We start from the raw sequence: 23,800 nt of genomic DNA, 5'->3' as shown, positions 1-23,800 counted from the left end.
TTCAGCAACGTCCAGCGACCTAACAGCAGGGGCCAGGTCGTTGCTGGATGTCACACACAGCGTCATCGCTAGCAAGATCGCTGTTGCGTCATGAAAACCGTGACTCAGGAGCGATGTCGCTAGCGATGTCGCTTAGTGAGACGTGGCCTTAAGTTGTTACTCAAGGCCAACTGAAGATAAGCAAGTTAATATATTAGACTATATAACCATTAAACACCTTCTCAGCGATAAACAATTTATTATTTTCTAGAGAAATCATTGTACTGGGAGACTTGTTTCATGCAATGAAGTGCAGCATCCTGAACTGAGGATCCTTGGTAATAGTAGAAATGAAGACACTCAAGATGTTTTAAATATTTAATGGAAAACATTGGTATTATAACACAAGAATTAAATCCCACACAGCCAATTTACAAAGATTGTCCACCTTGTGGCTTTACATAAAAGTAACCAGTGCACTAAAAAATAAAATGGAAAAAAAAGTCTAGTTTCACATGTGTCCTGCAATCAGTACACATTACCAGACCAGAACACGCTCCTTGTAAAACATCGTACAGTCTTTTAGCTGACCATTTATACCAGTTTCACAGCAGGGAAATACTTGTGAGCTGAGAAGTCAAACTCGGGGGGAACCTGCAGAAGAAAAATAAAACGATAAATGTGCATACATAGAAAACAGGAATGAATAAGGCTTACTGGACAAACTACCTGAACTTGCTTGACCACAAGTGGTCTAAAGGCAGAATATATACAAGAAGAAATCAGGTTCTTTGCCATCTTAGTTATGCTATATTACAGACGGAAAAATAGGTTAATGTTGTAAAACCTTTTACCATCTTCTCTTAATAATATTCATCCATTATGTAAAACTAGGAGAACTTAATATCATCAAATCGGTTTGAAGAAATGTGTCACTGCTGCTCAGTACTTGTGTAAAGTCCATACACAATACCCAATTAGTAATACCCTGATGATATTGGGGAAAAGAAGGATACGGCAGAGTGAATTTTCAATCGCCCATCATTTTGTTCCCTGGAAGATAAGCGGCTAACAGGAAAGGTTTGGCAGAGGTCATCTCATAAAAGAACACTGGAGTGTGTATGCCCACTAATGTGTATGGGGCATAAGAAGGCAGTACGTGTATGACTAAGGCTATGTGCCCACGGGACAACGTACCCACGGATTGTGCCACAGGTTTGTCCGCAGGTTTCACGCCGCTGCAACCCGGAATCCGCAGCTATCCATTGCTGCGGGATTCAAGTATTTTTTTGTTGCGGTAAACCTGCGGGACAAGTGCGGAAATACCTGCGGACGTCCCACTCTCTATCTCCATAGCGGAAAGGCGGGACATCCGCAGATATTTCCGCAGGAATAATTGACATGCAGTTATGTGCAGCTGCGGGAAATCTGCAACAATTTCTGTAGCCGCACATACCGTAGCATTGATACAGCACTCACCAAATCCCAAAGGATAAAATGGGGAGTGTCTGTACTTGCGTAAACCTGCAGATTTATTTTGAAATTTTTTTTATTTATTTATTTTTTTTTTTTTTAAGGACCACATCACATTTGAAGTGACTGAGAGGCCTAGGTGACAAAATACTCAAACGTGACACCAGTCTAAAAACTGCACCCCTTAAATTGTTCACAAACACATTCAGCAAGCTTATTAATCCTTCACAGGAATTAATGCAAAGGGGAATGAAAAAATAAATTACATTTTACCTAAAAATGATGCTTTAGCCCCAATTTATTGACTTTTACAAAAGATATCATGACAAAATGGAGCCAAAAATCTGTTACCCGGTGTCTTCTGAGCGTGCTGATACCCCACATGTGGACAAAAACCTTTGTTTGTAGATTGCCAGCACCAGGTCTCATTTTCAGGGCCCCTAAGCTACCTATACTGCAGAAACTCCCCACAAATGACCCCATTTTGGAAACTAGACCCCTCAAGGATTTTATCCAGGGGTATAGTGAGCATTTGGCACCAACAGGTACGTGACAGAATTTGATAACATTACAGATATTGAAACTTTGTTGTTTTTTTTTCCACAAAAATGTTGCTTTAGCACCAAAATTTCTCACAAGAGGTTAAAACCAAAAAGTGGACTCCAAAGTTTGTTACCCACTTTATGAGCGCGACAATGACTCCATAGAAAAAGTCAAAAAGTTCTGTTTGGCAAATGGGAGGGCTTAGAAGGTAAGGAGCATTATTTGAATTTTGGAACACAAGTTTGGCTCTATTTGGAATACAGTGCCATATTTGCAGAGCTCTTGGGTTCAAGAACAACAGAAAACTCGTATAAATGAGGGTTTTTTGTAAATTCTATCCTCTAATGTATTTAGGAAGTGGTGAGCAGTGCGATACCACCATTTTTTTATGCAGTTCATGCAGCACAAGGATGAAAAATTAATCACATTTTTTTCCCACAGTTTTATGAATTTTGTTTGTACATTCTGAGGGACACACCAAGTTTTATTGCACTATTTTTTGTGCTCAGAAACATATCCAATATGGCACCAATGTGAGTACTGTACACATGCATGTACCTATAATAGATGTTGCACCATTTGGTTTTCAGGATAAAACTGATGGAATTCCAGGGCTCATTGAAAGCTTACAGAGGCACTGAATTACCAAACAAAATCCTTCCAGGAATTAATACTCACAAAGGGCGACCTGTCCTAAAAACACATTTGCCGATTATAAAACTTGGTCTTGACAACAAAACAGTTGTCCCGAAGTTGCGTATTGTGTATATCGTATGCGGAAAAATAAACTGTACTGAAGGATAAAATGCTCAAAATATGATCATCATCATCAGCGCGGGGTGCTGTGAATCCGTATACTCACCAGCTACGATCCCTGCAGCATCGCTCGTCCTGCTGTCTGTGCCGGCTGCGGCTGTGTGTGGAGAATAGCGATGCGCACAACGATGACGTCATCGCTGTGCGCACGTGTCCACACGCACCAGCGGCCAGCACAGACAGGAGGACATCGCGATGCTCAGGGATCGTAGCCAGCTCCACTGAGCGGCGCTGCTGCTGGCACAGACGGGAGGAGGAACGATGCTATAGGGAGTGAGGAAAGGGGAGTATGAACGTTTATTTTTTTGTGTGCCACAGGATGTGGGTATATAGCAGGATTGGGGTATATAGCAGGATGGGGGTATATTATGAGCAGGATGATAGTATATAGCAGGATGGGGCCATACACCAGGATGGGGTATATTATGAGCAGGATGAGGGTACATAGCAGGATGGGGGTACATAGCAGGATGGGGGCTGTACCAGGATGAGGGACATATATACAAGCATGGGGATCATATACAAGGCAAGAGGATCATTACCAGGATGGGGTACCTTAGTAGAGAATTTAGGGACATTTCCCCCATAACAGTGTCAGCAGCAGATCTTCGCCCCATAACAGTGTGTTATGACCACATTTTTTGCTTAAAATCTTATTTTATTTTCCTATTTTCCTCCTCTAAAACCAGGGAAATTAGGGGTTTCAATTTGTTAAAGTGATCATAATTGGCAAAATGTCTTTGGGGGAGGTGCATGGGAATTATCACTAAAATAGAAAACTCATTAGGCATATCGGCACCAGGTCATGACAGCTGCAAATACAGGGGTGATATGGACAGGTTTTGTTGCCTAGTAGGAACGCAGAGTGGGCTATTTTTTTTTTATTTTTTTTTTTACTATAACCATGTTAAGGGTAATGCCCAAAAATTATTTTTTTTGTTTTTTTTATTTGGGGGACATTTGTGGGGATCCAGAAACAGGAATGGAAGGATGTGCTTTTTTGGAAAAATATACTGACAGGAATATAAATTTGTTTGATAAGCAATAAGTTCTAGGATTTCTTGGGTGACAAAAATTTTGAAAAACTTTAAAGGGGTAAAATTGGTGACATCTACAGAATGTTTATACCAAAGGTTGCTAAAAACAGGTGTTTGAGGGGAAATATAACAAATCGACTGTAACCCCTTTCCGATGTAGCACTTGATATTGCTTTCTATATCAGGTCCCCATGTTAGGGAGCGGCTTTAGGAGCAGAACCTGCACCATAACTGGACTGTGTTATATGTGGCTGTGGGCTGTGTTACAAGGCTGGCTGCTCCCTGTAACAGTAGCAACAAGAACTAGCTGACAAACTGTGACAATATCAAATATGAAGCAGGCTGCCTGTAAAAAGTCAAACCCAACCAAATATTAAAGTGGTAAAGTAAACGCTGTTAAAAAAAAAAAAAACAAAACAAAAAACCCCCAAAAAACAAAAAGAATTGTGTTTTTCTACTCACCACAACTTCCTAAAAAATGCAATAAAAATAATCAAATCACTGAAACGTGTCCTAGAGAATATCCCCCACTGGGGGTGGAGGGGTGGGTAGGATGGATGTCAAAAAAAAGTAAAGTTTACGCCACCTGTTAGTTCTTTTTCCCCAGAAATTCTAGAAGTGTCGCTTCACAACTCACACCTCAGGAATATTACTTCTCACTACACTTACCTTAGAGTCTTTTTTATGACCTCCAGCAAGTAACTTCATTACTACTATATTGTTTTTCGATACCTTCAAAATCTCATTCACCTTAAAAAGAAATAAATGAAATAAAAAAAAAAAATTCATCTTTATGCAAGTATCTATATGTTTTTACAGCTATATGTAAACTGCCAAGACAAATAAAACATCTAATGCCTGCAAGCAGAACATATAGTTTGTGTTTTTGACATTAACATACACATCTCCCTTATGAGCCAAGTAAATCTCAATATGGCTATTCAGTGTTAAGCCTCTTTCACACATCCGTGTAAAACACTAACGTTTTGCACGATCTGTGGTGAAGGTACGTGTGCGTGTGTAGTCCCGGTGCAATTTATGTGACATCCGGATAGCACACGGACAGCCATGAGCTAGTATACTTCCCGGTCTCCTCTGCTGCCGTTCCTTCCGGGTCAGCGCAGTGAATATTTAATGAGTGGGACCCGGAGGCAACAGCAGAGGCAGCGACAGCAATGCCGGAGACAGGTAAGTATAAAAACTCTAATTTTATGTCACCTGTGTTTTCGCCAATACGTGTCACACGGACACATCAGTGTGTGGTCCATGTGACACCCATGCTGCCGACAGAAATCGAACATGTTGCTGTATGGAGTACACAGATATGCATGTGCTCCACAGGGACACATGATCCGTGTGAAAACATGAATGTGTGACCAAGCTCATTAATTTTAATGGGTCTACATGTGTCCACGTCTCCAGTACGTGTGAAAACGGACGTCACACGTACTGGATACACTGATAAGTGAAGATTTCTTAGGGCACGTTCAGACCTCCGTACAAATCAGTCTGAGATGACACCACAATGCATGGACTGGCCATGGGTCTCCTGACCTGAGCATGACAGCTTCATATATTTCCATGTATTGTAGCTCCATCTCAGAACGATTTGTATTGACGTCTAAATGCGCCCTTAGACCAGTCGTCCGTTGTAGGGATGCAATCTGTTAATTATATATATTTTCTTGGGAGCAATCTGCTGGGGCTACATGGAGCCATTGCATCCAATGATTTCCTAAGGTGTCACATTGCCAATTTTTACACCAGAGATTCACATAGGTTTCCAAATATTATTTTTTTTTGCCGTTGGGGCTCTAAAATACTCAAATGACAGCTTACTGGAGACAAGTTGCATGACTGTTTAATAGCATGACTTGTCTGTGACTCACTGTTGCAGGACACCTCTGTGTGAAGCTTCAGCATTAAAAGCTAACAATATGTTTTACTTTTAGGGTCTCCTTTTGGCATTGGTCGATAGCCTTCACTTTGAAAATATTAAGTCGAAAAGTCGGCCTTTGAATTAGGCCAAAGACCATATTCAGTGAAGACTGCGCCATCCGATTCAGGAGACTGTTGAGGAGGATATCAACCAATAAACTGCTAATCCAGTATTCTAAGGGGGTCTTTATGTATACACGGATATCTAATCAGACCAAAATTGGGGTGTATAAATGGCAAATTGATCTGTCTCATGTGCCAGAAAATTGATCTTATGTGATTAAAGTGTTATTCCCAAAACATTTCCAACTCTCCATGTGTTACAGGATAAAAAAAAAAAACTGCTCAATAAATTTCAGTTAAATTAGAATTGGTATGTAAAACAGTGCTCCTCATCATGCTGTTCACATTTTGACATCATGGGATCAAGACACGTAACATTTGTTGTTTTAACAGTACCTCACCATTGGGAAGCACAGCATGACCTACATTTATCATACGATGCTCTAAATAACATAGAAAGATGAATTATGGATGACCAAGCGCCATAAGTTGAAGGCACTTTGTCCTGGGCTAAAACCCAGTGCCAAGGCAAAATTTAAGGCGAATTTACAGATCCTGCAATCTAGCAGGAGCAGGTTCAGTCACGAGCTCTCATACATAACTGGAGACTCTGCGGAGAAGACAGAAGTGGTTTATTACTGCTTCTGTCTTCACGGTTGCTGGCTACATAGTGCTTAGTAAGTATACTGTTGATGCTTCTCTCCTTGGAGATCACATAGTTCACTGGTCCTTACTGACATAGCAGAGCTGCTGGGTCCTAACATACCCTGACTAGGATCCTACAGGTGCCTCACTTGCAGTGGGGGGGGGGGGAAACAAAAAAACAAAACAATAAAAGACAAAAAATAAATTTCCCCAGAGGTTTTGTATGAGGTCAAGGGAACATGCATATTATGTGAAAAAAAAACCCAGTGTATAAAGCTTCTGCTAAAAAAAAAAAAGTTCCCACACAAAAATATATATTAAACACACTAAACACACTATTACATACGCTACATATAACAAAAAAAACATAACCTACACATATTAAGTATTGACACCACCATAATAACTTGCAGAATTAATTTAACAGTTTATTTTGTGTACGATGAACACTAAATAAAAGACAAAAAAAAAAATAAACCTCTTCTTTCTATATTTGTGCATAGAGAAAAATTACAGTCATTTAGATGGACCCCACATCAGTGCTAAAAATATTACAAATTTGTCCCACATTACTAAAAACGTTATACAGCCACCAATGAAAAAAAAAAAAAAATAGCTACTAAAAAGAGAAGGTGTAAAAATGAAAAAAAAAAAAAAATGAAATAAACGGCAGGTCAGTAAATGCAATTATAAGAGAAGCAGAGCATCTGAAAATAACATTCGTGCAATTATGAAGAGAGGAGGCCAGGTTCAGCCATTGTGAGAGGAAGTAAAGTATAAGGAAGGGAACATCTTACCTCTTGATCTTGATTAGGGATATTTTCCAATATCATTCTTGCTTGTTGGAAGTGTTTGCTGGCTGCCATGTAAAGGTCTGAAGACTGGGGAGGGGGGCTGTACTTATTCAAGTCAGACATTTCCTATGATTTACAAAAATGAGGACTATTACATTACATTTAAATGTGTAAAGTACAAAGGCAAAAAGTAATCTAGAATGAAAAACAGTACCACTACACTCACAAGGTTAACCAAGAGAAATACCGTTTACAGGTAAATATAATAGAAGAGGGATTTCTACTTTATAGTGTAAGCTATCAAGTTGTGTGTACTGCTGGCTGCTATATATGGTTTGTTTTAATTAATGAGGTGTAAAACAAAAATAAAAAAGTAACCTCATCTTTCTGTAAAACACTTTCCCCACAGCATCTCCAGTGGGAGCTGGCTCAGTTCTGTGGCACATATAACAGATATATAAATGCATGGCAGCTGTTCAGAAAGGGGCTCTCCTGTCACAACACTGATGACCCTTAGAATAGGTCACCAATATACACTACTACAAAAAAGTTAGGGATATTTGGCTTTTGGGTGACATTTTAGGCTGATACTAATATGCCCTCTAATCATTTCAGGTAAACTTCATGTGACCGTCTCTAAACTTCTGAATGCAGATGTAAAAATGTTCAACGATTCAGTACTTTTTGCACAACTGGCTATTCTCTAATAAGGAGCTTAGTGGAAAACTTCACAATAAGAGTTTGATCCTTGAATCGCTCAATAAATTTCAGAGTTCAATTAGAATTGGTATTTATACGGTCCTCCTCATGCTGATCATATATTGACATCATGAGACCAAGACGATACCCAACATTTGTTTAACAGTACTTCACTATTGGGAAGCTTCAAGCAGGATGTTCTCAGATGGAAGTGGTCACAGAGTGTCATCAACAGATCTGGTCTGCATACTAGACAACCTGCAAGGGTACCTGACCACACCACCAGGCAAAGGAGACATCGTCTTGCGAGGGACCAGTGAGCCTCAGTGCTATTCACTGAGAAAAGCCAATTCACGCTGAGCAAAAATGATGGCAGACAGCACTGTTGGAGACGCAAAGGAGGGCACTTTGCATCAGTCACTGTTGTTACTAGACGAGCCTTTGGTCGTGGTGGTGTTACAGTGTGGGCAGGTGTGTGTAGTGAATACAGAACTGTCCTACACATTGTGAATGGTACAGTGACAAGCCCCTACTACTTAATTAAGATCATAAAAGCAGTCATTGTGCCTTGCCTGGACAACACAGGCCTAATTTCATCTTCATGGATGACAATGTCCCAGCTCATTGTGGATACATCATTAGGGAACAGCAGCTGGAGCCTGGAGCACCTGCAATGGAGGGTCTTGCACTTTCTCCAGACTGAATCCCATAGAAAGCCTATGGGATCAGCTGAGTAGCTGTGTAGAGGCTCATAACCCTGTACCACAGAACCTCAATGCCCTAAGGGCTGCCCTTTAAGGCCTTGAGTGCACACTGCTTTTTTATCACGTTTTTGTGCATTATTTGGGTACAGTTTTAGTCCCAAAACTGCATGCATTCCTTCCCGAGCAAAGTCTATGAGATTTCATTTTTGCTGTCTGCATGTTGCAGCTTTTTTTGGTGACCACATAGATGCAGCATGTCAATTATTTCTGCGTTTTTGAGCCCTTCCAGTCAATAGATTTGACTTAAAAAATGCACTGGACAAAAACACTGTAAAAAAACGCAGTAAAACGCGGCAAGAAATGCATGCCAAGGAATGTTTTTTGGGATCAAAAATGTGTATCTATGTGGTCCACACAAAAATGCAACATGCGCACATAACCTAAGAAGATTGGGAAGCCATGCCTCAGCAAAAAAAAAAAAAAAAAAAAAAAAAAAAAACTCCACTTGTGAACAGCGTGAAACGTCGTTGCCAAGCTGTACTTGATGCTCAAAGACACACTAAAAGTTAGAGACACAACAGTAGTGGATATACAACACCAAAAGAAGGGAATTTTGTTTACTTACCGTAAATTCCTTTTCTTCTAGCTCCTATTGGGAGACCCAGACAATTGGGTGTATAGCTTCTGCCTCCGGAGGCCACACAAAGTATTACACTTTAAAAAGTGTAACCCCTCCCCTCTGCCTATACACCCTCCCGTGCATCACGGGCTCCTCAGTTTGGTGCAAAAGCAGGAAGGAGGAAACTTATAAATTGGTCTAAGGTAAATTCAAGGAATAGCAAAGTGAACAGAAAAGATTACGCCTAAAACTTAGCCTTTAATCTGATATAATTAAAAATCCAAAAAGGACCTAAAAAGGACAAACAGACCAATAAAACAGCCAATATACTCAAACACAGTAGAGGACCAATTGGCTGATCACACAAATTGATATGTGGAGAGTGACATTCATATATGTAGTTGTCAAAATGTACCGCAATAAATATCAGCAGTATAAATCATATAATGAATGATACATACTATGCAGCCACAAAAAACACCTGCCAAAACTGCAGCTGGCGGTGAGTAAATGATGGAAAAAGGAACGGTCTTACCCCATCTGCCGTGTCACCCTTTCCCTGTTAATATGGAGCACTTATTGCCGGATGTTTTTGGTAACCATAATAGATGAGATCGCCTGGTCCTTTATCTGGATGACTCAGGGTCTCCAACGCGTTTCTTTACATCATCAGGGGAGGATAAAGATCCAATATTCAGGTCACAATAGGACCCATGCAAAACGGCATAGATTACTGTTGAAAAGCATAGGCACAAACCACATCAAATGAAGGGGGGGTCTATGTCAGTAATAAAAAGCAGGCGGCCCGATACAAAGCGGCGGGTACAGCTTACCTCCATCAATACCAGGGAACTCCTGGGCAGAGTGCGCCTGTCATAGCTCGCCGTCGGGTTTAAATGAACCGCTCACTTGCGATGGCGTCTGACGTCACATCCGCATGCCGCAGTGAACCCACTTCCGGGTCACATGATCGCGGCCGCGATGTGCACGTCACAAAGGGGCGTAAGTAGTAGTCATGTGAACCATGACGTAGCAGGTAAATGACTACAACAAAATGGCCACGGTTGGTATCGTAAAGCCAGCGATACAAAACGGCCATTTAATTCAAAATAGCGGCCCATCAACATCAATATTGGGCCGAAAAAGGCCTGTCACATACATTACAGGCACCCAGATAGGTAGGAGGCTCATAGAGACAACAAGCAAAGAAAAAACCGATATAAAAGAAAATAAACCAGCAGGCGTATTAATTCAGGAGAGGGAGTGAGGAAGAAAAAAACACAGATTATATCCATCGCTTATATAATAGCAAGGGACCAGGACAAAAAATAGAGCGAAGGATCAGGAGAGGTCAGTAAGGACTCCGGAAAAATTATTATGTAATAGATTGTGGTAATGTGAAGGGCAAACCCGATTAAATGGGCAGAAAGGTACGAAAAAACCACCACCACCCTGGACCTATCCTAATGCCCTATATTTAAACCTGACCCTACCTATTTGTGGAGGTCGGCACCCTGGGACAGATCGGTGATTGGTGCCCCCACTCGGGCGACGACTAACCCTCCTAACCAATATCTAAACTAGTCTACCACAAAGGGTGCAAAGGAGAGAGCTTCATTGAGGCCCAAGGGTTTGCTAGTTTTCAGCCAAAAGATCCACTTGGTTTCTTGTTTCAGAATTTTGTTATCCCAATTACCACCTCTGAGGGGGGGAGCCACAACATCAATACCCTGGAAACTGATTGATTTAATGTCTCCTGCATGATGTTCCGTAATGTGACGGGCCACAGGAGTATCATTGCCCAGGCGGATATCACGGATGTGTTCCTCTATTCTCCTCCTAAATTCCCTTTTGGTCTTTCCCACGTATTCTTTCTGACAACTACAGGTGGCTTTGTATATAACGCCCTTTGTTTTGCAGTTAATGAATGAGCGGATATCAAAGCGCTTCCCCAGGACGTGGGAAAAGAAAAATTTACCTGGGTTAATGTGACCACATGCAATGCAGCCGCTACATTTATAACATCCTTTGACTGGATTCCTCAGCCATGTCCTATTAGGACTAGAAAAATGGCTGTGAACCAGTCTCTCCTTAATCGAGCGGGCCTTCCTGTAGGTCACTGAGGGGGCATTGGGAAGAAAATCACCGATCTCATTATCCATTTTGAGAATGGACCAATGTCTCTCAAGGATCCTTCTAACCTCCCCTGATCCATTATTAAAGGTGGTAATGAACCGGATAAATTCCTCATCAGATGTGGGTCTCCCTGGTCCGTGCAAAAAGTCATTCCTAGTCTTCTGTTGAGTCTCAAAAAAGGCTTTCTTAATCACATGGTCAGGGTAGCCTCTATGCTGAAACCTGAGGCTTAAGTCACGCGCCTGTTGTCGAAAACCTTGCTCGTCCGAGCAGTTTCGTTTTAATCTGTGAAATTGACCCTTTGGGATGCCTTTTTTTAGGCTATTGGGAGGACTGCTCTCCCAACGCAGAATCACCCACAGAATCCCTCTCAACAAGTACATCCAAAAAGGGTAACTTCCATCTGTCAAACTCGCAAGTAAAAAATAGACCCAAGGAGTTGTCATTAAGTGCAGCAACCGTTCTTACAATCTCATCCTCAGTGCCCCTCCACAGGACAAACACGTCGTCTATAAAACGACACCACAAGACGATGCTGTCCTGAGGCACAGGGGATGAGTCACCAAAAACGCAGGTTTCTTCCCACCAGCCGAGAAGGAGGTTAGCATACGATGGGGCCACCGGACTCCCCATCGCGGTCCCCCTCAGCTGGTGGAATACCTGACCGTCAAACAAAAAGGAATTGTTTTTGAGACAAAATTCAACAAGACTCAAAAGGAAAGAGTTATGATCATCAAATTGTTGCCCCCTACTTCTCAAGAAAAAACTTACCGCCTGTAAACCAAGGTCGTGTCTAATTGAGGAGTAGAGGGATTCAACATCAATGCTCACAAAGATGACATCATCCTCGATGGTGATACCCTCCAATTTTTTAAGCAAATTTGTAGTGTCTTTAAGATGAGAGCCCAAGGATGTAACAAAGGGTCTTAATATTCTGTCAGCATAGACACCTATATTCTGCGAGACACTTCCGATACCCGACACTATTGGCCTGCCCCGCAAAGGGGATAGGCCTTTGTGTACCTTCGGTAGACAGTAAAAGGTAGGAGTCACTGGGAACGGAGGATATAAAAAGTCAAATTCAGTTTTACTGATCAAGTCTCTGTCACGTGCACTCAACAATAGTCCTCTCAAAGTCGACAGATAGTCAGATGTGGGATTCCGATCAAGTTTCTCATAATTGGATCTATCATCCAGGATGTCCATACACATTTTTTTATAATCAGAGACATTCATAAGTACGATGTTGCCACCTTTATCTGATTCTTTTATCACAATATCAGTGTCCCTCTCCAGGTTCCCAAGACATTCCATCTCATCTTTGGTAAGATTAAATTTGCTATTGTGCTTCTCGGTGATCATAGCCAGATCCCTTGTGACCAGGTTGCAAAAAATATCAATGGAGGATACCTGACTATTAGCCGGAGGCATCTTACTGCTCTTTAGTTTCAGGTCAGTAAAGGGACCTCTACTTTCAGAATTTGGATTAATATCACTCAAATTATAAAGGAATCTGACATCCTCCAACAGATCATTCGCAATACCCATCTCTCTACAAATTTTCTTATTCTCCATGGCAAAGTATTTCTTCCATTTAAGTTTTCGTGTAAATAAATTGAGATCTTTTACCGCATCAAAATGATTGAAATCAGACGTAGGAACGAAGGAGAGCCCCTTACTGAGTACCGTCATTTCCAACTTGGAGAGAGGTCTATCCGAGAGGTTAATTATCTGGGTTGAATCCCCTGTGGATTGTATCCCACTGGGCCTTGTTTGCTCCTCAGAAAGTGGTTGGACTCTAAAAAAGGTCCCTTATTAAAACCACCTCTATCGGAATTCCTACCTCTTCCCCTTTGTTTAGTCCTCCGCTGATTCCCCCTCCCCTCTGTATCAGAAAACTCTGTATCAGTAGATGTACCTTCTGTATCACTAGGTTTATTGTATCTAATAACAGGAAAATTATATGCCTTGTTGTCTCTAAATTCCTGCACGTCTCTGATGTAAAACCTGTGTTTTTTCTCCTTCAGATGATACTGATGTTTTTCAATAATACCCTGTAAGGTGGTCTCCTTCGTCCCAAATTCCGTCTCACTAGAAAATTTTTTTGTGATCTCAATCTGTTCCCTGAGTAGGCCGTCTAGTTTGGCCAAATTCTTCTTCTCCTCTTCTAATAAGAGGGTCATTAATTTCAGGGAGCAGTTTGTGATCTAAATGTAGCGGCTGCATTGCATGTGGTCACATTAACCCAGGTAAATTTTTCTTTTCCCACGTCCTGGGGAAGCGCTTTGATATCCGCTCATTCATTAACTGCAAAACAAAGGGCGTTATATACAAAGCCACCTGTAGTTGTCAGAAAGAATACGTGGGAAAGACCAAAAGGGAATTTAGGAGGAGAATAGGGGAACACATCCGTGATATCCGCCTGGGCAATGATACTCCTGTGGCCCGTCACATTACGGAACATCATGCAGGAGACATTAAATCAATCAGTTTCCAGGGTATTGATGTTGTGGCTCCCCCCCTCAGAGGTGGTAATTGGGATAACAAAATTCTGAAACAAGAAACCAAGTGGATCTTTTGGCTGAAAACTAGCAAACCCTTGGGCCTCAATGAAGCTCTCTCCTTTGCACCCTTTGTGGTAGACTAGTTTAGATATTGGTTAGGAGGGTTAGTCGTCGCCCGAGTGGGGGCACCAATCACCGATCTGTCCCAGGGTGCCGACCTCCACAAATAGGTAGGGTCAGGTTTAAATATAGGGCATTAGGATAGGTCCAGGGTGGTGGTGGTTTTTTCTTACCTTTCTGCCCATTTAATCGGGTTTGCCCTTCACATTACCACAATCTATTACATAATAATTTTTCCGGAGTCCTTACTGACCTCTCCTGATCCTTCGCTCTATTTTTTGTCCTGGTCCCTTGCTATTATATAAGCGATGGATATAATCTGTGTTTTTTTCTTCCTCACTCCCTCTCCTGAATTAATACGCCTGCTGGTTTATTTTCTTTTATATCGGTTTTTTCTTTGCTTGTTGTCTCTATGAGCCTCCTACCTATCTGGGTGCCTGTAATGTATGTGACAGGCCTTTTTCGGCCCAATATTGATGTTGATGGGCCGCTATTTTGAATTAAATGGCCGTTTTGTATCGCTGGCTTTACGATACCAACCGTGGCCATTTTGTTGTAGTCATTTACCTGCTACGTCATGGTTCACATGACTACTACTTACGCCCCTTTGTGACGTGCACATCGCGGCCGCGATCATGTGACCCGGAAGTGGGTTCACTGCGGCATGCGGATGTGACGTAAGACGCCATCGCAAGTGAGCGGTTCATTTAAACCCGACGGCGAGCTATGACAGGCGCACTCTGCCCAGGAGTTCCCTGGTATTGATGGAGGTAAGCTGTACCCGCCGCTTTGTATCGGGCCGCCTGCTTTTTATTACTGACATAGACCCCCCCCTTCATTTGATGTGGTTTGTGCCTATGCTTTTCAACAGTAATCTATGCTGTTTTGCATGGGTCCTATTGTGACCTGAATATTGGATCTTTATCCTCCCCTGATGATGTAAAGAAACGCGTTGGAGACCCCGAGTCATCCAGATAAAGGACCAGGCGATCTCATCTATTATGGTTACCAAAAACATCCGGCAATAAGTGCTCCATATTAACAGGGAAAGGGTGACACGGCAGATGGGGTAAGACCGTTCCTTTTTCCATCATTTACTCACCGCCAGCTGCAGTTTTGGCAGGTGTTTTTTGTGGCTGCATAGTATGTATCATTCATTATATGATTTATACTGCTGATATTTATTGCGGTACATTTTGACAACTACATATATGAATGTCACTCTCCACATATCAATTTGTGTGATCAGCCAATTGGTCCTCTACTGTGTTTGAGTATATTGGCTGTTTTATTGGTCTGTTTGTCCTTTTTAGGTCCTTTTTGGATTTTTAATTATATCAGATTAAAGGCTAAGTTTTAGGCGTAATCTTTTCTGTTCACTTTGCTATTCCTAGATACTTACCAGTGAATTGATACCCAGTAGCTATCTTAAGGTAAATTCAATCCGAAGGATGTTCGGAGAACTGAACCATGAACCAAAAGAACAATTCAACATGAACATGTGTACACAAAAGAACAAACAGCCCGAAGGGAACAGGGGCGGGTGCTGGGTCTCCCAATAGGAGCTAGAAGAAAAGGAATTTACGGTAAGTAAACAAAATTCCCTTCTTCTTTGTCGCTCCATTGGGAGACCCAGACAATTGGGACGTCCAAAAGCAGTCCCTGGGTGGGTAAAAGAAAACCTCGATAAAAAGAGCCGAAAACGGCCCCCTCTTACAGGTGGGCAACCGCCGCCTGAAGGACTCGCCTACCTAGGCTGGCATCTGCCGAAGCATAGGTATGCACCTGATAGTGTTTCGTTAAAGTGTGCAGACTAGACCAGGTAGCCGCCTGACACACCTGCTGAGCCGTAGCCTGGTGCCGCAATGCCCAGGACGCACCCAAGGCTCTGGTAGAATGGGCTTTCAGCCCTGAAGGAACCGGAAGCCCAGAAGAACGGTAGGCTTCAAGAATCGGTTCCTTGATCCACCGAGCCAAGGTTGACTTGGACGCCTGCGACCCTTTACGCTGGCCAGCGACAAGGACAAAGAGCGCATCTGAACGGCGCAGGGGCGCCGTGCGAGACACGTAGAGCCGGAGTGCTCTCACTAGATCTAACAAGTGCAAATCCTTTTCACATTGGTGAACTGGATGAGGGCAAAATGAAGGTAAGGAAATATCCTGATTGAGATGAAACGGGGATACCACCTTAGGGAGGAATTCCGGGACCGGACGCAGAACCACCTTATCCTGGTGAAAAACCAGGAAGGGGGCTTTGCATGACAACGCTGCTAGCTCCGACACTCTACGGAGCGACGTAACCGCCACTAGAAAAGCCACCTTCTGCGAAAGACGTGATAGAGAGACATCCCGCAGCGGCTCGAAGGGTGGTTTCTGAAGAGCCCTTAGCACTCTGTTAAGATCCCAAGGTTCCAGCGGCCGCTTGTAAGGTGGGACTATGTGGCAAACTCCCTGCAGGAACGTGCGGACCTGCGGAAGTCTGGCTAGACGCTTTTGAAAAAACACGGAAAGCGCCGAAACTTGTCCCTTGAGAGAGCCGAGAGACAAACCCTTGTCCATTCCGGATTGAAGGAAGGAAAGAAAGGTGGGTAAGGCAAACGGCCAGGGGGTAAAACCCTTATCAGAGCACCAGGATAAGAAGATCCTCCAAGCCCTGTGATAGATCTTGGCGGACGTTGGTTTCCTGGCCTGTCTCATAGTGGCAATGACATCTTGAGATAACCCTGAGGACGCTAGGATCCAGGACTCAATGGCCACACAGTCAGGTTGAGGGCCGCAGAATTCAGATGGAAAAATGGCCCTTGAGACAGCAAGTCTGGTCGGTCTGGGAGTGCCCACGGTTGACCGACCGTGAGGTGCCACAGATCCGGGTACCACGACCTCCTCGGCCAGTCTGGAGCGACGAGGATGGCGCGGCGGCAGTCGGACCTGATCTTGCGTAACACTCTGGGCAGCATTGCCAGAGGAGGAAACACATAAGGTAGTCGAAACTGCGACCAATCCTGAACTAATGCGTCCGCCGCCAGAGCTCTGTGATCTTGAGACCGTGCCATGAATACCGGGACTTTGTTGTTGTGCCGAGACGCCATGAGATCGACGTCCGGCGTTCCCCAGCGGCAACAGATCTCTTGAAACACGTCCGGGTGAAGAGACCATTCCCCTGCGTCCATGCCCTGGCGACTGAGGAAGTCTGCTTCCCAGTTTTCTACGCCCGGGATGTGAACTGCGGAGATGGTGGATGCTGTGGCCTCCGCCCACAGCAGAATCCGCCGAACTTCCTGGAAGGCTTGACGGCTGCGCGTGCCGCCCTGATGGTTGATGTACGCGACCGCCGTGGCGTTGTCCGACTGTATGCGGATCTGCCTGCCCTCCAGCCAGCGATGAAACGCCTTCAGGGCCAGATACACTGCCCTTATTTCCAGAACATTGATCTGAAGGGAGGACTCTGTCGGAGTCCAGGTTCCCTGAGCCCTGTGGTGGAGAAAAACCGCTCCCCACCCTGACAGACTCGCATCCGTCGTGACCACAGCCCAGGATGGGGGCAGGAAGGATTTTCCCTTTGACAGAGAAGTGGGAAGGAGCCACCACTGAAGAGAGGTTTTGGCTGCCAGGGAAAGAGAGACGTTCCTGTCCAGGGACGTCGACCTCCTGTCCCATTTGCGGAGAATGTCCCATTGGAGTGGACGCAGATGAAACTGCGCAAAGGGGACTGCCTCCATTGCTGCCACCATCTTCCCCAGGAAGTGCATGAGGCGCCTCAAGGGGTGTGACTGGGCCCGAAGAAGAGAGTGTACCCCTGTCTGCAGCGAACGCTGTTTGTCCAGCGGTAGCTTGACTATCGCTGAGAGAGTATGAAACTCCATCCCGAGGTAAGTCAGTGACTGGGTCGGTGTCAGCTTTGACTTTGGGAAATTGATGATCCACCCGAATCTCTGGAGAGTCTCCAGAGCCACGGTCAGGCTGTGTTGACATGCCACCCGGGAGGGTGCTTTGACTAGGAGATCGTCCAAGTAAGGGATCACCGAGTGGCCTTGAGAGTGTAGGACCGCCACAACGGATGCCATGACCTTGGTGAAGACCCGTGGGGCTGTCGCCAGGCCGAACGGCAGTGCCACAAACTGAAGGTGTTCGTCCCCGATGGCGAAACACAGGAAGCGTTGATGCTTTGGTGCGATCGGCACATGGAGATACGCATCCCTGATGTCGATTGATGCTAGGAAGTCTCCTTGGGACATCGAAGCGATGACCGAGCGGAGAGATTCCATGCGAAACCGTCTGGTTCTAACATGTCTGTTGAGCAGTTTGAGGTCCAGAACGGGACGGAATGATCCGTCCTTTTTTGGCACCACGAACAAGTTGGAGTAAAACCCGCGACCACGTTCCTGAAGGGGAACGGGGATCACAACTCCTTCTGTCTTCAGAGTGTTCACCGCCTGAAAAAGTGCCTCGGCTCGCTCGGGGGGCGGAGATGTTCTGAAGAAACGAGTCGGGGGACGAGAGCTGAACTCTATCCTGTAACCGTGAGACAGAATGTCTCTCACCCATCGGTCTTGGACATTTGGCCACCAGGCGTCGCAAAAGCGGGAGAGCCTGCCACCGACCGAGGATGCGGTTTGGGGAGGCCGAAAGTCATGAGGAGGCCGCCTTGGAGACGGTGCCTCCGGCGGCCTTTGGTGGACGTGACTTAGACCGCCATGAATGGCCTCTGTTCCTCTGGCCCTTCTGTGGCCTGTTGGACGAAGAAGGTTGGGACCTGGCTGAGGGCCGAAAGGACCGAAACCTCGATTGAATTTTCCGTTGCTGAGGTTTGTTTGGCTTGGACTGGGGTAAGGACGAGTCCTTTCCCTTGGATTGCTTAATAATTTCATCCAATCGCTCGCCAAACAATCGGTCGCCGGAAAATGGCAAACCGGTTAAGAACCTCTTGGAAGCAGAGTCTGCCTTCCATTCGCGTAGCCACATGGCCCTGCGGACTGCCACCGAATTGGCGGACGCTACCGCTGTACAGCTAGCAGAGTCCAGGACAGCATTCATGGCGTAGGATGAAAATACCGACGCCTGAGAAGTCAAGGACGCAACTTGCGGAGCAGAGGTACGTGTGACCGCATTAATCTCAGACAGACAAGCTGAGATAGCTTGGAGTGCCCACACGGCTGCGAAGGCCGGGGCAAAAGACGCACCTGTGGCTTCATAGATGGATTTCATCAGGAGCTCTATCTGCCTGTCAGTGGCATCCTTGAGCGATGAACCATCTGCCACTGAAACTACGGATCTAGCCGCCAATCTAGAGACTGGCGGATCCACCTTGGGACATTGAGCCCAACCCTTAACTACGTCAGAGGGGAAGGGGTAACGTGTGTCATTAAGGCGCTTATTAAAGCGCTTGTCCGGAAATGCTCTGTGCTTCTGGACAGCCTCTCTGAAGTTAGAGTGATCGAAAAACGCATTCCGTGTACGTTTGGGAAACCTAAACTGGTGCTTTTCCTGCGAATCCGACTCCTCTATAAGTGGAGTTGGGGGAGAGAGATCTAGCACCTGGTTGATGGATGCTATAAGGTCATTTACTATGGCGTCCCCTTCAGGTGTATCAAGATTGAGAGCAACGTCAGGTTCAGAGCCCTGAGCTGCGATGTCCGCTTCATCCTCCAGAGAGTCATCAAGCTGAGACCCCGAACAGCGTGATGAAGTCGGGGAAGATTCCCAGCAAGCCCGCTTAGCCGGTCTGGGACTGGGGTCCGTTCCGGAGACCTCCCCGTGAGACATAGGGGCCACCCCAGGAGCACGCTGCGGCGCAGCCCGAGAGGGCCCTGGGGGCGATGATCCTACAGTGCCCGGGGCCTGTGTAAGGACCGGTCTGGACTGCAAGGCTTCTAGTATCTTAGCAGACCATCTGTCCATAGACTGAGCCATGGATTGTGAAAGCGACTCAGAGTTTCTCAGCCAAAACTGCAAACTCTGTCCCTGTCACCTGGATAGGGGCAGCCGGCGGTTCTACCTGAGCCGAGGGTCCCACCAGTGCCCGAGGCTCCGGCTGAGCGAGTGCAACAGGGGCCGAGCATTGCTCACAGTGAGGGTAGGTGGAACCTGCAGGTAACATAGCCGCACAAGAGGTACAGGTTGCAAAATAACCCTGTGTCTTGGCACCCTTGCTCCTTGTGAACGACATGCTGTTGTGTCCTAGGAGAGTGATCACTGAGGGTATATAGCCAGCAAAAACAATGCGGCCGAACAGAGAAAATGTATACAGCTATATCTATAAATATATACACTTCGGCACCCCAGGGGGACCAGCACCGGTGACCGGTGTGGCTTACCGACCGCCCAAGCGGTTGTGTGACCACCAGATTCCCTGCCCTGGGCCTCCCAGAGCTGCAGAGCTCGTTTCTGAAATCCTCCACCGGCAGAATGATGTAAAAATGGCTGCCGGAGCTCTCAGGGGAGGAGGGGGCCGTGGGCGGCGACTAATAAAGTGCTGGAATCTGGTGCCCCACAGTGATCAGTGAGGGGGGAGGAGGACACCTAATGTATGCTCCAGCCCTCACTGTCGACGTCAAGTCGACCGTCCCGCCCTTACCCCTGACTGGCAGGCCCGGGGGCGGGAGTTATGGTACTAGGCCGCAGAAGCCGGGGATTAAATTTAATACCGCGGCCGACAAACAGGCCCGGTCAGCGCGGTAGTCCCGGCCGTCATAAAAATACAGCAGCCGCTGCGGTGTCAGTGACACGAGCGCTCCATACACCGTCCCCAAGGGGACACAGAGTACCTTCTGGATGCAGGGCCTGTCCCTGGTGATATTAAGTCTCCTGTCCGGCAGATTCCCACAGGGGCTGCGGAGGGAGCCCGGTCCCAGTGCCTGGATGACCGGATAGGATCCCACTTCTCCCAGAGCCTCTAAGGGATGGGGAAGGAAAACGGCATGTGGCTCCAGCCTCTGTACCCGCAATGGGTACCTCAACCTTGACATCACCACCGACTTAGTGGGGTGAGAAGAGAGCATGCCGGGGGCCCTGGGGCCCTCTTTTCTTCCATCCGATATAATCAGCAGCTGCTGCTGACTAAAATGTGGAGCTTGCGTGAATGTGCGCCTCCTTCAACACAAAGCACAAAACTGAGGAGCCCGTGATGCACGGGAGGGTGTATAGGCAGAGGGGAGTGGTTACACTTTTTAAAGTGTAATACTTTGTGTGGCCTCCGGAGGCAGAAGCTATACACCCAATTGTCTGGGTCTCCCAATGGAGCGACAAAGAAAAGGACTGTTGGCTTTTGTTTCAATAAATTATTTTAAATGAGAAATCTCCATTACATGATACAAAAATCACTACAGCATGAACATTTTCCATAAATTTTACCTGAATGACAAAACATCCCTAACTTTTTGTGAGTGGAGTTTCATTTGCCAAGTTATGGCACCCAAGCACCCCCACTAATCATTTGCCAGATATAAACAAACACTGAATGAACCTGCATAGCTCACCACAATTAAAGGTGTAGTGGCCGCAGATCAACTACTTTTCTATTGAAGAAGCTAATGTGGAGTATTTACGTCATTCGCTACATGCTGAAAGGAGTTGTGTAGTGCTGCTCTATTGAATGAGGCAGCTGGGTTATCGGACTCCCAGTGATGGGATATTGATTACCTATATCTAAGGATATTCCATTAATAATAATATGACCAGAGATCCCCTTTAAGTTCTCGGCACTGTGCCATGAATGTAGGGCAGATGACACCCAAGAAGTTAAAAGAACACGAATTTGTTTATACAAGAGAATCATAGAATGGTAGAGTTGGAATGGACCTCCTGGGTCATCTAGTCCAACCCCCTGCTCAAAGCAGGATTCACTCAAGCATCCCAGACAGATGTCCGTCCAACCTCTTTTTAAAGACTTCCATTGAAGGAGAGCTCACTACCTCTCGTGGCAGCCTGTTCCACTCGATCACTCTCACTGTCAAAAAGTTTTTTCTAATATCTAATCTGTGTCTCCTCCCCATCAGTTCAATCCCATTGCTTCTACAGTGTGACAGCCTTTAAGTTATTTGTAGACAGCTATTAAGTCTCCTCTCAGTCTTCTCTTTTGCAAGCTAAACAATCCCAAATCCTGTAACCGTTCTTCATAGGACATCGTTTGCAGACCAGTCACCATTCTGGTCACTCTTCTCTGAACTTGCTCCAGTTTGTTGATGTCTTTTTAAAAATGTGGTGCCCAGAACTGGACACAGTATTCCAGATGAGGTCTGAGTAAAGGGGGATAATGACGTCACGTGATCTAGACTTTAATTTTAACTGGATTTAGACTGCTGGCCAATCTATGTCAGCCAAATCCATTAAAAATAATAAGAGCAGTCAGGCAGGGTATTAAAATTACCTTAAACTGTAAGTAGTGCACTGGTGGAGGTGTGATAACACTGTTGAATGGCGCAAATCTGTGCTCATACCGAACTTGTTCACTGTCCAACTCAAACTTGGGTTTTCGCACTTTTCCATCCATGTCAAATGCAATCATTGTCTAAAGGAATAGAGAATATTAAAAGAACTTCTTTAGCGAAGTAGATTATTTTCAAGTAGTAAAAAAACATTTACATATACACATAAAAACAAGCTATCATACGGTTTTGTCAAAGGGAAAAAAAAAGTTAAAGCTGTTGAAAGACCAAAAAAAAAAAAAAATTGAAAAATGGCCACAAATATGGGAGCTAAGCAGTTATCACATTAGCAAAATCTAATCCACGGAGTCCAAACAGTAAAACAAATAAAACAAATGGTTGCTTTGATTTTACTCAAGCTCGGAAGTTCTTACTTGAAGACTAAACTCTTGTGGCAAGTAACAAAAATGTCTCCAAACATGTTTTGCGCTTACCTTGTACATTCCTGCACACATATTCTGGTATGCTTGGCTTAGCGTTATTTCCCTGTTCAGTGGACGGACTGCAAAATATTAATATAAAGAGCAGCATTTACTAGGTCAGCACTGAAATATTCTATGTAAGGTGTCATTTCAGCTTTCAGACCTGCAGGAATATCAGCCAACAAATGCAAATCTGTAAGCTGAAATGACTCAACTGCTTGTCCCTGGAGGGGACAAAATATTTTACATATTTAACGCTATTTGTTACTCATATGTACCTTTCTTTTTCTTCTTGGTCTTCTTACTGCTGCGTCCTTTCTGCTGTTCTTCCATTATGCGCTCCTCTGCCATTTGGGAGCTGTCTGCCCGACTAAGTGTGGACATCAGCCAAGCGTAAAGGAATTCAGAAAGATACCTATATGCAAAAAAACATGCTTCATCTAAACATTTTCATTCTATAGTAAAACGTTAAGCCTTTATCTAATATACTCTGTATTTTTATTTAGAAGTATTTCCAATTACAGAAAAAGCAAACGCTGATGAATGATCAACATCTGATATAAGTGCAATAACCGTCCGGTAAAAGCAGCAGTCGGAAGTTCTTGGATGCTGCCGGAACACAACGCCACCATCAAAACTATAACTCAAATGAATAGGGATGGATCTGTAGTACTCAGCGATGGAAACTGTATAAATGATGGAGCTGCTGTGTGTCCAGAAAAATGCAAGTATTTACGGTCACTATAAGCAACAGCTCAGAATAGGGTGTCGCACTCCCACCGATTAGATGTTGATGGCCAATCCTAACTAATGTAAGGCCAGCAATAAAATAGTAATGGCTAAACCCTTTCATTATGAAGCAAGATTAGTCAAGGAGGACTTAAA

General features: G+C 44.7%; 1 protein-coding gene across 2 annotated transcripts in view; it reads right to left on the bottom strand.

Annotated features, from left to right (window-relative positions):
• Positions 1-344: 344 nt before the first annotated feature.
• Positions 345-23,800, bottom strand: part of NAA35 (N-alpha-acetyltransferase 35, NatC auxiliary subunit) — a 153,206-nt gene continuing 129,750 nt past the window's right edge. For both annotated transcript variants that reach the window (XM_075318499.1, XM_075318487.1), the window contains exons 18-23: positions 23,194-23,330; positions 22,928-22,995; positions 22,436-22,576; positions 7,292-7,414; positions 4,518-4,598; positions 345-633 (exon numbers count right to left, since the gene is read on the bottom strand). In XM_075318499.1, coding sequence (XP_075174614.1) covers positions 574-633; positions 4,518-4,598; positions 7,292-7,414; positions 22,436-22,576; positions 22,928-22,995; positions 23,194-23,330 — 610 coding nt within the window. In that variant the 3' untranslated portion in view covers positions 345-573. The remainder of the gene's footprint in view (positions 634-4,517; positions 4,599-7,291; positions 7,415-22,435; positions 22,577-22,927; positions 22,996-23,193; positions 23,331-23,800) is intronic.

Source organism: Anomaloglossus baeobatrachus, chromosome 1, assembly GCF_048569485.1.
Source record: "Anomaloglossus baeobatrachus isolate aAnoBae1 chromosome 1, aAnoBae1.hap1, whole genome shotgun sequence".
In the NCBI taxonomy this organism is placed as follows: Eukaryota; Metazoa; Chordata; class Amphibia; order Anura; family Aromobatidae; genus Anomaloglossus; species Anomaloglossus baeobatrachus.
Note: the sequence above shows the minus strand (reverse complement) of the source record. Positions and strands in the feature narration are given on the sequence as shown.